The sequence below is a fragment of the Toxotes jaculatrix genome, chromosome 21 (genome assembly GCF_017976425.1).
Source record: "Toxotes jaculatrix isolate fToxJac2 chromosome 21, fToxJac2.pri, whole genome shotgun sequence".
NCBI lineage: Eukaryota > Metazoa > Chordata > Actinopteri > Toxotidae > Toxotes > Toxotes jaculatrix.
This window is the reverse complement of record NC_054414.1, coordinates 11937551-11951800: the sequence shown is the minus strand read 5'-3', so window position 1 is coordinate 11951800 and position 14250 is coordinate 11937551. Positions and strand designations below refer to the sequence as shown.

The following is a 14250-nucleotide window of genomic DNA, read 5'->3' as shown; positions in this document are numbered from 1 at the left end:
GAGAAATAAAATCGCTGTAGCAACCAGCAAAGTGGCTCTACATTAGCTATTAGCGTAGCTCTGAGTGGTACTCACTGTGCATTATGGTATTGTGAAGGGCAATGCAAAGAGGAGGAAAACAATTATTCTTAGCTCTCTGAGTGCACTTTATTGTTGTACTTTCAAGTACATGCAGTGAGGAATAGTCTGAACCTGAATGGTGCTAGAAACCACAGCTTTGCCTTGATTTAAGTAAATTGCTAATTACATACTTGTCAGTGGGACATGTGTGTCCACCTGTCACTTCAGGTGGACACACTAATCATTTATTCCAGCCCTCCCTTTCCTGCTCAAAAACCAAAGACAGTTTTCTTGTTATAAAGTGCATTAAGGTACTGACTTTGCATCCACTGGAGAGTAGAGCTTTGAAGAACGTCCCCAAGCTGTTTTGGAAATGATAACTGGGGGGAAAAAAAACACATCTTCAGCCTCCTGTTTCTCGACCCTTTCAAGATGCAGAGTGAACCTATGAGTTGCTTGACTTTGAGTTTCACTTAGATGTCCTTCCAGCTTTTAAGGAAGTTACGACGTAAGTTTAAGTATTGTTGCAGAAAACACCGGAGAACTTTGTTGTTTTGGAAATAATTTACAAGGCCTGTGTCCTACATTAATTTCTCACAAAATCTGTATGCAGAATCCTTTTCAATAGCATCTACTGTAACAAAACAAACTCCATAGTAAATTTGGCATACAGTGGTACAAGCAAGCAACTTTCCTGCCCAGTACATTGCCAAAACACATTTTAAAATCACATATGATGATGATCCTAAGAAGACTTGCATGAATGAGCTATGCCTATAACTGATATATTTGTATATATTTCAGTTCAGGTAAGCATATAATCATGTTCTGCCATAGAACATTGCAGCTTTTGTCAGCGTATTTTTAGAGTCATTCCTTGAGAAAAAGCAAATGGTTTCCAATGTGCAAATGCATATGTTGGACCACATACAGCTCCATCAAATGCCCTGCTACCAGCTGAAGGTGAACCATATGATATGAACCTAATTCTCTTTTATGAAGGTTAATTGGTCAGCATCTGGCACCACTTAGCTATTGGAAGTATCGGTTGGTGTCAGAGAGGACACTGATGCCACGCAAGCATTACTGGTTTCCTGTTTGTTGCACCACCTCTGTACGTTTAAGTCAGACCTTGTCTGTCACTGACTGAATGCAGACAGGTTACATTAGATTTAAAGCATATAAGCGGGCACATAATGCATAAGTCAGTTTGGAAATCTGAGGTTTGCTTAACTGAAGCAGCTTGTACAGGAAACCGGACACAGAAGGGCTACAGTACCAGAATTACCCCTCACACTTTTTCCAACACACGAAAACATTTAAGACCTTATTTTCCAACTGTACTGTCAGCACTGATCTCACTGCATTAGTTAGTACCAGCTCCCTGTCACTAAATCTTTGCAGACCCTCCAGCTGGTCTGAGAGAAAATTATAACAGCCTTTGTGCCCATTTCCTCCATTTTTGGTTGGTATAAACCCCCAAGAGGTGGACATTGCTTTTAGTGACCAAGATGTCAGCAGCTGTTGAACAGAGAGCCAATCGGGCCCCAACACTGCAGGCCCAGGCCTAGGTGTCACAGATGTCTCTATTCACTATGGCCGGCATTCAACATATGGAACCACTAACAGACAGCGAGTATGATGGATGACACCTGTCAGCGTGGGGAAGGGAAAGGAGATATGTTGTGTGTGTATGCATGTTTATGTGCTCGGATGGTTATGAATGACCATAATACAGTCCTCGCGCTTGACTAATGTGTAGTAGAAATGCCGGCTGGGTAAAACTACTTTGCAAGATATGAAAATGGACACACTAGTTTTAAAAAGCCTTGACAGAAAAAGCAGCGTTATGATTGAAATGGAATGGAATGACTTATTAATGTTTTTATTTTCCTCTGCGTAGTCGGAATGCGTCTGTTATCCAGGATTAATAAAAGCATTTCACAGAGAAAATGAGAGGGAGCAAGAAGAAAGGAGGTGGTTTAGCTCTGCTAGTATTGCTGCCTTTCACACAAACAAAAATGTGTTGTTTATGCTTTCATGGCAAAAATCACAGCATTGGTGTAACAGTAGTTACACCAAGGGGTAGTTTTGTGTTGTCCAAAAAATGAACTACAAACAATTGGTCACGTAATTTAAAGACTGAGTCTGTTTTTCCACATATACCATACGGTATTACATTAACTTATGCTACAAGTATTACAAACCGCGGTTTTGTCTCAGTGTCACTAATTTGTTTGGAACAGCTGTAATGCTGTTTCACCCAGTGATCCATGTAAATATAATGCAGCTTGCAGTGGAATTGAGCATAGGTTAAATTAGCTCTTTTGCGTGAATGTTGCTCATATAAGCTATTCATTAGGAGAATCACTGGAATGGCCATGGAAATGGCAGGCAGTTTAATTGCCCTTGTATGTCAGTATGTGGCTCTCGATCATTGGAGTGTACCTGGGCAGATGCATGAGTATATTGTGCTCTGATCATGTGGCATAATTGGGTCGAGTAACAATGCACACAATGCCTGTGGTGCATGTATAATTACATGGAGATAACATTTTCACATTTCTGTCACTAAGTAACTAAGAAACATGCTGGAGGTAACTGTGGCTCTTGAAATGGCAAACTTAATTGGCAGTTGCATGGGAAATTACAGTGGATGCTGCACAGGAAACAGAATTGTGCTTACTTTTGATTAAAGGACTTCATATTGCAAAAAAAGGGGCAAAATGATACTTTGACTTTAATGTAAATCAGTTTTATATTTCTTTTTTTCTCCCAAAAACATCTGAATCTAAAATGCTCACTATATCTTTTGTACGTAACATACTGTATGTGTTCGGCATATTAAGGCTTTTAGCGTAAACGCTCGTTCAAAATACACAAGTTAGCAACAGTGTTTTTGCTTTTGCTGTTAGCCCAGAGTGAAATATACAACAAATTCCACTGGAACATGTTAATACAAATGACTGTGTCCCGCTCCCGATTCTGTCATGCGCTTGTGTGTCCCCATTTTTCTCCCATTTCGCTGCCTCTTTCATCTCCATTTTAAATTCACACAAAGAGAAGTCCGTTCCATTTAGACATGTTATTATTCCCCCAATTTCTGTCCCCTCATCCAATCCATGCTGTGAAACCCTTGACATTCATTATCAGGATGACATGTTTTTCACGCTTGAGACAAGCAGTTTTGGCCATTAACTCCGAGGGTAGGTCATTGCCTCAACACGTGGGCTGTCTGACAGGGACACACTCAAGTGTTTTTGTTGTGTGACCAATCAAACCATTTGTCTCAGGAGGAGGGCGTCTCGTCTTAAATGCAGTGCCTCCAGCAGCTAATATCAGTGACCGCTGGTCTGCTGGTCCCAAAAAAAAAAAACAGAAAACTCAGCAAGCATCACTTGTGCCATTGCAGAAAACAGCCATCAAGACTTTGCAAGTGTGACTGTCACATGGTTTGATCTTGGTTGTTAAAGGTTTTGGATTCTTGTGCCAGTTGAGTCAGTTGAGTGCTTTTTCATACATTCTGTCTATTACTATTTGTGTTGCCTGTGCAGGACATGCGGCTTTTCATGGTCCAGTATTTTGCTGTAAAATCTGAAATCTGGATTTTTCTCTCTTCCTCTTCTCAGGGAGTCCCTAAACCTGTTGCGATGGAGCCTTGTTCAGGAGGGAAAGCTGCTGTGTTGACAGTCCTCATGCGTCTGCCCTCTGGGGCCTCAAGCTTACCTCCACCAGGACAGTCAGGTACAGTAACAGCACCCTTCAGTTCTGCAATATGAATCTGAAATGAGTGAAAGAGCACATTTATTAACCAGGCCCAGTGCGTCTTAGAGCAAACAAACAAAAAAGGTTTGTATCATGAAAAACATTCAAATGCAGTGTATGTTGCTTCTGTGATAGTGGTGATAGATGTACCTACAATATCATTTGAAGTTTTTTTTCTTTTTTTTTACAGAATTAAGTGATTTGTGGAAATTACCTGTTGTTCACCACTTTAATGTTTTTCTTGCTTTTTTCCCCCTTCTTCAGGACTCATCGTTGCCAGTGCGCTGATAGACATTTCACAGCAGAAACCAACAGATTTTAAGGACAAGTCCCAGGCTTTGAAAAACCGAAAAGCCCTTCCTCCTGTGCACCAAGGCACCTGCGTCTGAGTCTCAGCCCGTCAATCCATTGGGTCCCTTCTTATTACCATCTGAGGTCACATTGCACCAACTTGTCGAAGGTCCCAGTTGGAAACCTTTCCAGAGACAAGGGATGGCCTCATGTAGAAGATTTCATTCGGCTGCTACCACTCAAGTTTTAACGTCCCAAGAGCACAACCCTTTCCTGCCTCTTTTGCTCTATTCTGCATATGTCAACCTCAGAAACCCTTCTCCAACCTCCGCAACAGCGTCCTCCACCCACTGGGCTCTAACTTCTTCCCTTTAGCTTGGACAGTCATCGCGGCAAAACTTAGCGTCTGCCCCGAGAGGAAATCTTACTGATCGGTGACATCAGAGACAGATTGATAAGATGGATCTGCACCAATTGAAGCTTCAGTCATAAATAATATTTTGTGACACCTCGTCGTCCATTCGCTCAGCATGAGGGAAAAGCAAAGGTGTCTGTACATGTAGGTCATATCAAAGTTGAAGGGATTTCCCTCACACTGTGTTGGAAATAAAAAATAAGAGAAGATTGAAAATGGCTGGTAGATATCCAGTCTGTGCTGCCTATGGGTTTTCTGTCCTTTTTTTTGCTTGCCAACAAGTGGTATTCTATGGTGCTAAAGCATTTAGTTTTTATGACAAGCCTCACTCAGTCTTTGCTGTAAGGACTGAACTCATTCTGCCTTTTTTCGTGGGGAAAGCTGCGCGCTTGGCCGGGACTCTTTTTAACACTACGTGACCACATGATAGTGTTTTTGACAACTAGAGTATTTTGTCACACCACTTTGCCGATTCCCATCAATGATCTGTTTTAGCATTTCCTGTACATACGTATCATCCACCCAGCTAAAGCTAAAGTCTGTATTTTCCGTGGAGTACGTGTACAGATGCTGCAGAGACATGAGACTGCTGCGATCACTACCGGCAGCATGCGGGTGAAGACTGCAAACCGGAGGAGGCACGAACAAATCGTCAGTGGTCGAAGTAACGCATGGAAAACTCTGAAACTTAAGAAAAGTTAGATGCATCTTATTAGCAAACTGGAAGTTTAATTTGTGACTGAAATCGAGATTTTTTTCTTTTTCCAGTGTGCTCACCGTTGAAGAAGTCACATAATGCAGAGAAACACTGAAGTTCTCTTAAATTCTTTGCTGTAGTTAGTAATTGTATCATTTTGCTGTGCAACTTGGACATTAAGCTTTTGAACTTGCTCTTGGAATAATGTGGTGGGCGGATGCCATTTAGGAGAAAGACGTCTGCTCGATAAAATTAGACCAGGGACATCATGCTCCTCTGGCTGTTTACTAGTTTGTTTTGTAAGTTTTTTTAAGAGTCCTCTGAAGCTATGACTTTATTTCCATCTTTGGGTACAAGGAGCTACGTTACCTTTTATAATGCCTTGGCTTTCCATGAACTCCTACGGAGGGGGGCATGTTGATCTGCAGAATTTTCAAAGCTGTTGACCATTTTTAGCCCCGACTCCATCCTGAGCTGTACAGTGTCTTGTTGAAACAAATGTGAGTCTTTGTCACTCTTATCTCTTGAGACTTCATGTCTTTGTCAGGTTTTTATGACAGAACGGCAAGAGATTATCATTTATTTTAGGCCTTGTCACCTGTTACTATATCTATGATAAATTGTCTTTTGCTACACTTGTGAAAAGAGCATTTCTGTTAATATTTTGTTTTGATATTTAACAGATTCCTGTGTAATAGCGCATTTAACTTGATTTTATTCTTGACTTAAATCGGTTGTTTTAATGTCTTTTTGAATTGTGCATTTTTGAGGACTTTATGGGCATTGTCTTGCTTTTTGTTGCAAAGTGGTCATGATGCATTTCATAAGGATAGTATACCAGCTAATGTGTTTTTATTTTGTGTTTGTAGAGTAATCTTATAACAGTGTCATTACACAGGAATCAGGGTCTCACTGTACCGTGAAAAAAAAAGATGAAAAACTGCATATCAGTAATCTTCAGTGTATTTTAAAGATGGACAACATGCCAGAAAATAAAAAAAAAAAAACACAGACCTGAAAATCCTTTGTGCACTGGAGTCTTTTCACGTAAAGTATTTATAGTACAGGCACTGAATGCTGCAGTACATTTCTTGTCTTTCCTCTGCTTCGGTCTGTCTGGGACTTGCTGCCTCTGAAGCTTAAACATCCAGTTTGTAATTGCATTCTGGTGCTCAGTGTTCAACACTGGTTGATTGCCTCAGCTAAAGATAAATTATTCCCCCTGAAAGTGACTGAGAGAGAAACCAAAAACAAAAAAAAGACTTGAATTTTAGTGTCTGTGCAATTTTTTTTTAAATGCAGACTGGGTAAAATTGAGCAACTGTTAAAAGTGAAAATATTTTTCGGTAGCTACTTTTAAATTGGAAAACATTTTTAGTTGAAAGGGATGAATCTAAACACCTTTGTTTTACATAATTGACTACAAGTCAAAAACTGAATTAAATCACAGACACTGATTGAAAAATAAAGTATTTTCTTTAAGTAGTGTTTTGGGAAATTTCAAATGAAAATGGAATAAAACAAAAGTCAGTCGTTCGCATTAACTTTTGGATTATGAATTTTATATTTTAGATACAACATGCAAAAAAAGATTTTTTTTAAAAACTGCTGGTAATTAACATTTTTATTTATTCTAATTTCACCTTCAAGGTTTATCTCAGGCTACACACATGAAAAAAAAGAATATGTGGCATCAGCCTGATATCATAAGGTTTGTCCTTCAGTGCTCTACAACCTTTCAGAATTGTGCTCGCTCTTCAGCTTCAGTGGTGCGCATTTGAACTAGGATGTAAAGAAAAAAAGGGGATGCAACCTGCCAAAGTGCTACTCTGGATAATCCTCACTTATACTCAACAGTATATTTATTAGCTGCGGGCGCTCTTGGAGAAAAGCCACGAGTACCCTGAAGGAGTGCTCACTATATGGATATATTATAATGCTGTTGATGGCAAGAAACCTGAAAAGATAAACCCATTTAGCGCCACTAGATGTGAAGGGCACATGTATAGTGCACTTGCTGTTTATGAAGACTTTCGCTTCATGTTTCAGGTTTTACACCATTTTCCCCTTTCAGTGTTTTCACTGCATTCTGCGTAGTCAACAAAATGTGTAGCCTTAAACTCGCTCCAATACCAAAGATGCACTTTGAAGAGAGGGGGGCTTTTCTGGCCTGTGCTCGTCCCCCTCGGTTTGTCTGTTAAAAGAGAATCTATGTGCCCTGTGTGTACTTTAAGCATGCGCGTTAAAAGGGAGGTGACAGGTGGTTTTAAACCATCATTGTGCTTAGCAATTTCGTGGCAGCCAGCTGTACATGTGAAGCGCAGTGTGACTCCCATAAATCCTCTCCCGCTGTTTCGGTTGATGTTGACAACAGACGCTATAAAATATCTTCAAAATAGGTACATTAGTGCAATTTTTTGCCATTTGTTCAGCAGGCAGTAAAGTCACATAATGACTAACGAAGGATGAATAAATGAAACATCGTACAAACATAATTGCTAGCTGCACTGAGAATGGGTTAGAAGGGATCACAGTGAAGCATAGGGGATAGAGAAATGACTCCTGTACTATGATTGTACGTAGATAGACACAAAATCAGAGCATAACTGAGGCTTTTTGCCTGATATGCAGCTCATATACTTCTTAATCACACAAGGAACACTGCCTGCTAGAACAAACTCTCCATAAATATTCAAACTGACATTGGTTTTAAACGGTATTGCCTCAGCCATATGACTACTTCTCACCAAATTCTCATGATGAGGCCTGAGGACAGAGCACCATCCATTCTGTTAATATGACATACTACAAAAGATGTTTCCCAATAACTTTATTTTCTGAGGATGTGCTTAATAAGCGCATAGGAATATATTTTTGGTTTGTGCAGTATTTCTTTATGCTTTCTTCTGTGTTGTGTTCTGTCCATTTGATGCATTAGTGCTGCATCCATTCTTCTTTCAGCAAAAAAAAATAATTAACTGCATTATTAGAAAAGGTGGAACACATCTTTTTTGCAAATTATTCAAAATGTTGCCCAGGTTCATGAACAACAGACACAAAGACTGGCTGAGATGATTTCCACATGAAAAACATGGTTTTTTGTTTCTACCCTCTTCATTTACATAGAGGTGTCCTTGATCCATAGCAAACTGCCAGCCACGGTGGCCCCCGAGGTGTGAGTCAGCGGGGCTTCATTGATCTCCCTTGAGAGCGAGCAGAGAGTTATCAGAGAAAACGCTCATCATCCCAACAGTTTTGAGAGCGCTCAGCTCCACGTCGTTGGGCGAAGATCTGATGAAACATGTTCTTTTTAGTCAGTGTGAATTCCTTTCAGGTTTTATACACTGTAAACCACTAATAGCTGCATGTGAACACCAGGGCCAGCTAATTGGCTCAGTGTCTGAAAAAGGTCCATGGAGCCACTAGAATCTGAGTGCTTTTGACCAAACAGGCTGTTGGTTTTTCCAAAGTGCGACTAGCTGTTATTTTTGCAAATTGTCAGTCAGATGAACAGAGGTCATTGCTAAGTACTGGAGCGACTGGTGTCCTGAACATGAGTCACTGTTGGCAAACTGAGTCTGGTCCAGCCCTGATGGTCATATTGTCTGGAAATTATTGATTTATATTTTAATTCCTGGTCCTCGATGACGTTTGCAGTCCCTCCATATTTGGTAATCTATTGCTCTGTTAACATTGCATTGTTTTTTCTTATTATGTTTTTGGCAGTTTGCCAATTATATTTTGGGATTTAATTAATCATAGTGAGAAAATTTATGAATGGAACATGCCTTTTTCATTTTAGCTGCCTGGTCAGTTGTAGCAGGATGCTGCGACATCCACAGGATTACGGAGAAGTGGAGGACTGGAAGGGGAATGGGGAATTAAGAGCACAGTCTTTATCACAGTAACACTTGAGACTTTTGTGTTACTGTTTTTGTGTTTAAAAAAAAGTATTTGCATTCTTAGCCCACAGCTCTTGACTGAGTTATAGTCATTATTTGAGCTCATCATTCAAAACTGAAATCTAAATTCCACTTTCTCATTTTTAACTTGCTCCTTCTACATGCCTTTAAAAAAAAAAAAAAAAAAAAAAAAAATCATAAAATCAGTTGCACAACCACTTTTTTCAATCACTTGTTTGTCTTTCCTGGGGACAAAGTCAAATTTCTGTGCATCAATGTCACTGTGAGCTAACTCGGTTTCCATTCTTGTTGCCTTGATAACATTACAAAATGCTCCGGAAATTAATTAGATAAAGAAGAGGGGACTTTGACCTTGTCTTTTTGCGTAATTTGTCACAATGCACTTGATTCAACCACCAGATGGCACTACATAAATAAATCTGCATTATCAGTTTAACTGTCATGAATGATACTGGTCTGATTTTGGTAGGTTGGACTGACCATATCAGGTTAATAGTTATCGCGTGTGAATGGGCGCAGTGCCTCGTGGCTCAGTGCAGAAATGAAGGCTCTCGAGTCCCCTGATTCACTTGTGATGTGAGAGTATGGATTTTTATTCCTGTTTGTCTTGGTTCGTCTCCAGCATTACCGAGAGATGTGATTAATCTGTCACTTTCAGTAATAAATTATGGGAATGTGTCAGAAGACAAATCTGTCAAGGCATCCAGTATAATCCTATTGGATTTTTTTCCCCTGCTGAAAGACTTTGGATACAAGTGCACATTGTAAATCAAACTGTCTAGGCCTTAAACTTCAGGAGATATTAATGTCAGTGTACTTTACATATAATAGTGAGGGGGAAAGAAATGAGCTAATGAATATCTGTGAGGTGCTGTACTGTAGATTATTTATTGTGGATCATGCCTACCACTGAAATTTCATCAGCACTACTGAACTTTGAACCACTTGTAAGGAAACTGAACTGGTCTCATAGCTTATGTTCAGCCAGGTGTAGACGCCATCTTGAGCGCACGTGCGCACCTGTCGCTAATTGGGAGGAAAATCGGAGAAACGGCAGTCTGGAAATCTGCTTGTATTCTCGGCTGGAGTGGATATTTTATTACCAATCGGTCGGTCATATTAGATTATATTCGGTCATATTAGCTCATAGTATATTAGGTCTTAGATATATGTTCGACATTACCTGAATTACATGCCTGCAACAAGGCGGGCTATTTAAACGATGCTGTATTTGTGGACATGTGGACGCGCTGGACATGTGGCATTGTCAGCCCAAATTTCCCTGCCAACAATACAGTAACATCGCTTCAGGAGGATCCGTGGAGGACTAATTGCGTTTTAGTTGGACTCTCCGTTCGCTCTTGGCCACAAACTCGCTGTTAAAGCTGAAAGCGGTGGACTTTAGTGGGACCGTGGGAACTGGGACCACTCCGCTCCTCATCTGCAAGGTAAGACTATACTGGGTCTTTGTGCTGAGAGTTGTATTGCCCTTCCGCTTTGATGTCGCTTTTAATGTTTTACTGATGTGTTGGCACATGCTGGTTGCAAAAGTATTTTACGTTGGTACTTACAGGACATGGTAATGTACTGTTTGGTGCAGTTGGTATTCTTTATGTGACTAAGCTCATTCTTCTTTGGTTGTGCATTGTGGTATTTTGGTTTATATTATAGAGAAATATGTATCATGAGTGTTGTGGCCTGTCTGTTTTGTGTTGTGTTGTGTTGTGAGGTCCGGTTGGCCTGCTGCAAACCCAGATCTATAGTGGAGATGTGTTGTGCTCCACACAGCCCATACTCTAGTTATTTCTCTGTAGTTTTTGCTTCGTTGCAAACTTATCATGGCTGTTGTCACGTAATCATCCTCAGCATCTCTCTACATACTTTATATTGGCGAAGCATTAGGAAAAAAAACCTTATGCTTAAATCAATTTCCTTATAAGACAGCTTGCTTTACTGCTTTTTATATCATAATTACATCTAAAGTGCTGAGCTCCTGTTCTCTGGATTATGCTGCTGCCTCACTCATTTGCACTTGTTGCCATTATTAAGCTTTATCTGTGTAGTGATGGTCATCTGCTGCTTATCCATGCTGCATACCAATTCAGAAGAGACTTTTTTACCTGAAAATGTTTGAGTTAATAATAATTATCTGCTGAATTTCATAGATGGATTGCTGGATTTAGATTTATTCATCTCAGTTAACTAAACAGTAGCTTATATTCTGCTTGGTGCCTGATTTGCTTAGCCAGGAGATGAACCACGTGGCTGGTGTCTGGCTCTGTATCTAATTTGGCTTTGAGGAGGATGCTGATTATTACCACTCCCCAATTCTGCTACACTGAGCTTAGTGTGTGCTTGTGGAAAGAGCCTAGTTGCCAAATACCAACTCTGTACACATTTTGTTTTCACATAAATAATCAGTTCTATGTGAGTTGGCTGCCTGAACTAGCCTGCTGATGTCAGCTACTCTGAAAACACAGGGTTTACTTCACTAGTGCAATTTACAGTATCATGTTTCTGTCACCATTAGCCACAAGCTGGCTGAACACCCATTTCCATGAAGGACATAGTCACTGTGTCAAGGTCTCAGAGGTAACTGCTGTCCTTAAATCTGTTGACATTTTGGACAAAAATCATTTGCATTAAGAACTAGTGATAGCTAAAATGCCATTATGCAGTAAGAAAGCTGATAAGTACTTCTTTGACAAAGTGGATTTTGCTGCAAAAGCAGGCAATTTGTGATTAGACCAAGAAGACAATGTCTTAGGAAATGCATGGATAGGAGGTCTGCTACAGCGGGCAGAGGGAGAGCCTGCAGACTTTGAAAATGAATGGACTTCAGTAATTTAAAAGGAAGCAGGAGCAAATTCTCATGTGGGAGAGTCATTACTTTAATTGAGAACAGCTGGTGTCATACTCTCTGTTTCACCCCAGCTTGCCCTTTCTGGAAATGGCACTCTCTGTGGTGCTGAACCACTGGCGAAGCGGCAGGACAGTCCACAGTTTTGTGCTCAGTGTCACTCAGACAAAGCCCCAAGTTTCTCAATGTGGGCTTCATTTTAGAGGCGTCACCCCCCCCCCCCCATCACAGGCCGAGCACAATGGAGCATGGAATGAACAGTATGTCTCAGTATTAAGGTACACTCGATCTGGTAACCTCATTACCCCCCCCCCCCCCCCCCAAAAAAAAAAGTCTGGTATGTTCACAAGTTGACGGAGCATCCTAAGGCAGACAAGTTTGCCTTTTTTTTTGGGATGAAATGCCATTTTTGGTGGTTGAGCTGTGATATGAAATCTGCTGTGTGTCTATCACAAATGCCACCACACCAATGACTTCTCTGACATGGTGCCATTTAGTTTGGAGCAGAGTAAATGTACAGTAAGTTAGACCTAGCAGTCTCCAATAGGATGGGTGAGTTCAACGTTGTGGAGCGTTTGCGTATGTTGACAGGTTACTCTACCGTGAAGTCTAAATCTGGTACATAATGCCATGAATCCCCTAATTTCTTGTGTAGCAGTCCTCAAATGAAAATCTGCTAACAATGTTCATCATCAGTTAATTGTCAATTATTATTTGCAGCGCTCATGTGTAGTTTACGCTTTTCAGACCATTTCAAGAGCTATGACATCCTCAGCCTGTATCTGTACACCCTCTCCAGCTCTGTCACATTTACCCTAGTGTTTTTTCTTAACCCATTCAGGAATTTAAAATGTTTCCAGCATCTTCCAGCTTTTCAGTTACGTGGAGCTTATGGTTTTGGCTTCAGTGTGTGCAATCAGGGACCTGCATTATTACCTCTTATCTTTGCTTGTGTATTGCCCTGGAGAAGATGTGAGGGGAAGCATCTCAAAGCAACTGATGCCATGGAGTGTTTACTGTGAAAAGGCAGACAAACCTTGACATTTTGGCACAAAAAAAAACAAACAAAAAAAAAAAAACATGAAAGTAATAAAGCAGAATTGCTGCTGCTCTCCTGGTTAATGGAAAAGGTGAAAACCACAGAGTAGTTTCTGAAACAATGCTGCTGGAGAGGTCAAAGTTGCTGTAATTAGATGTGATCCCTACTAGGCAGTGCTGCTATGATTGAACCGTTTTATCAGTATTCTCTTTTATCTATGCCAAGGGTGAACATTTGGATTGAGCAGAGCTGCAGTGGTTTTATAGTTGTGGGAGGGGGAGTCTCAAAACACTATCTCCCAGTCCTCAGGGCTTTATGGCAGGGGAACAGTCAACCTGGCGAGCAATAATATTTATCATAGGTTTAATGACAGCTATTTTTGTCTAGAGGCTTCAGTGAGCTTCTTTGTGTGTGTGGCGTTCTTAAAACCTGAACATCTCAGAACGTAATAGTACTAAAATCAGATACCATGAAAAGGTACAAGAGTTTTGACATTGACTCAAACGAACGTGGTGAGATTTGGTGTTTGAGTGGGTATTTATGGTAGCCGAGGGAACACGTCAGCCATTACAGCAGTGTGGCTCATTTATGGGTTTTTAGTTGTTTTTAACAACAACAATAAAGATTCATGGCACAGAAAAAAAGAATACGCTGTAAGAGCACATGCAGATTAACAGGATCAGTTCACTGTTCCAGTCTCTGTGCTAAGCTGAGCTCAGCTAACTGGCTGTTGGCATTAGCCTTATATTTAAGGAACACATATGAGAGTGGTATCAATGTTCTCGTCCAAGTCTCTGCGAATAAGAATTTCCCAAAATGTGAAACAACTCATTTTAATGTTCACATTTTCTAAAAGCACATTTTGTGTAGTTCCAAATTATTACAGGGATTTGTTTGAAGCAACACGTCAGAATATCTCCATTCACTGTGCTTCCCTCCTACATTAGTCAGAATGGACAGTTGTCATTTCCATCTCATGCATAACACGAGGAGGATATTTTGGCCATTTTGGTTCTGTGACACATCTAATAAATCTTAGGCTCTCTGTCTAGGTCAAGTATTCCATCACTGTGCCAAAACAGTCTGTCCTCTATAGGCTGCGTCCTTGTCCGCCTGTGTCACTCCTCACCGGGACTGATGTGATCTGACTGACAATGGCGGTCCGTCTGCCAGGTGCTATCTTATAATCCTGCTTTACAG

The 14250-nt window shown here is 40.5% G+C and overlaps 1 protein-coding gene across 1 annotated transcript in view; it reads left to right on the top strand.

The window, feature by feature from the left end:
- The window catches only part of atrnl1b (attractin-like 1b), a 56420-nt gene extending 50181 nt beyond the window's left edge, over positions 1–6239 (top strand). The window contains exons 28-29 of the mRNA XM_041067171.1: positions 3690–3804; positions 4090–6239. Of these exons, the coding sequence (XP_040923105.1) occupies positions 3690–3804; positions 4090–4214 (240 nt within the window). The 3' untranslated portion in view covers positions 4215–6239. The remainder of the gene's footprint in view (positions 1–3689; positions 3805–4089) is intronic.
- The last annotated feature ends 8011 nt before the right edge of the window (positions 6240–14250 follow it).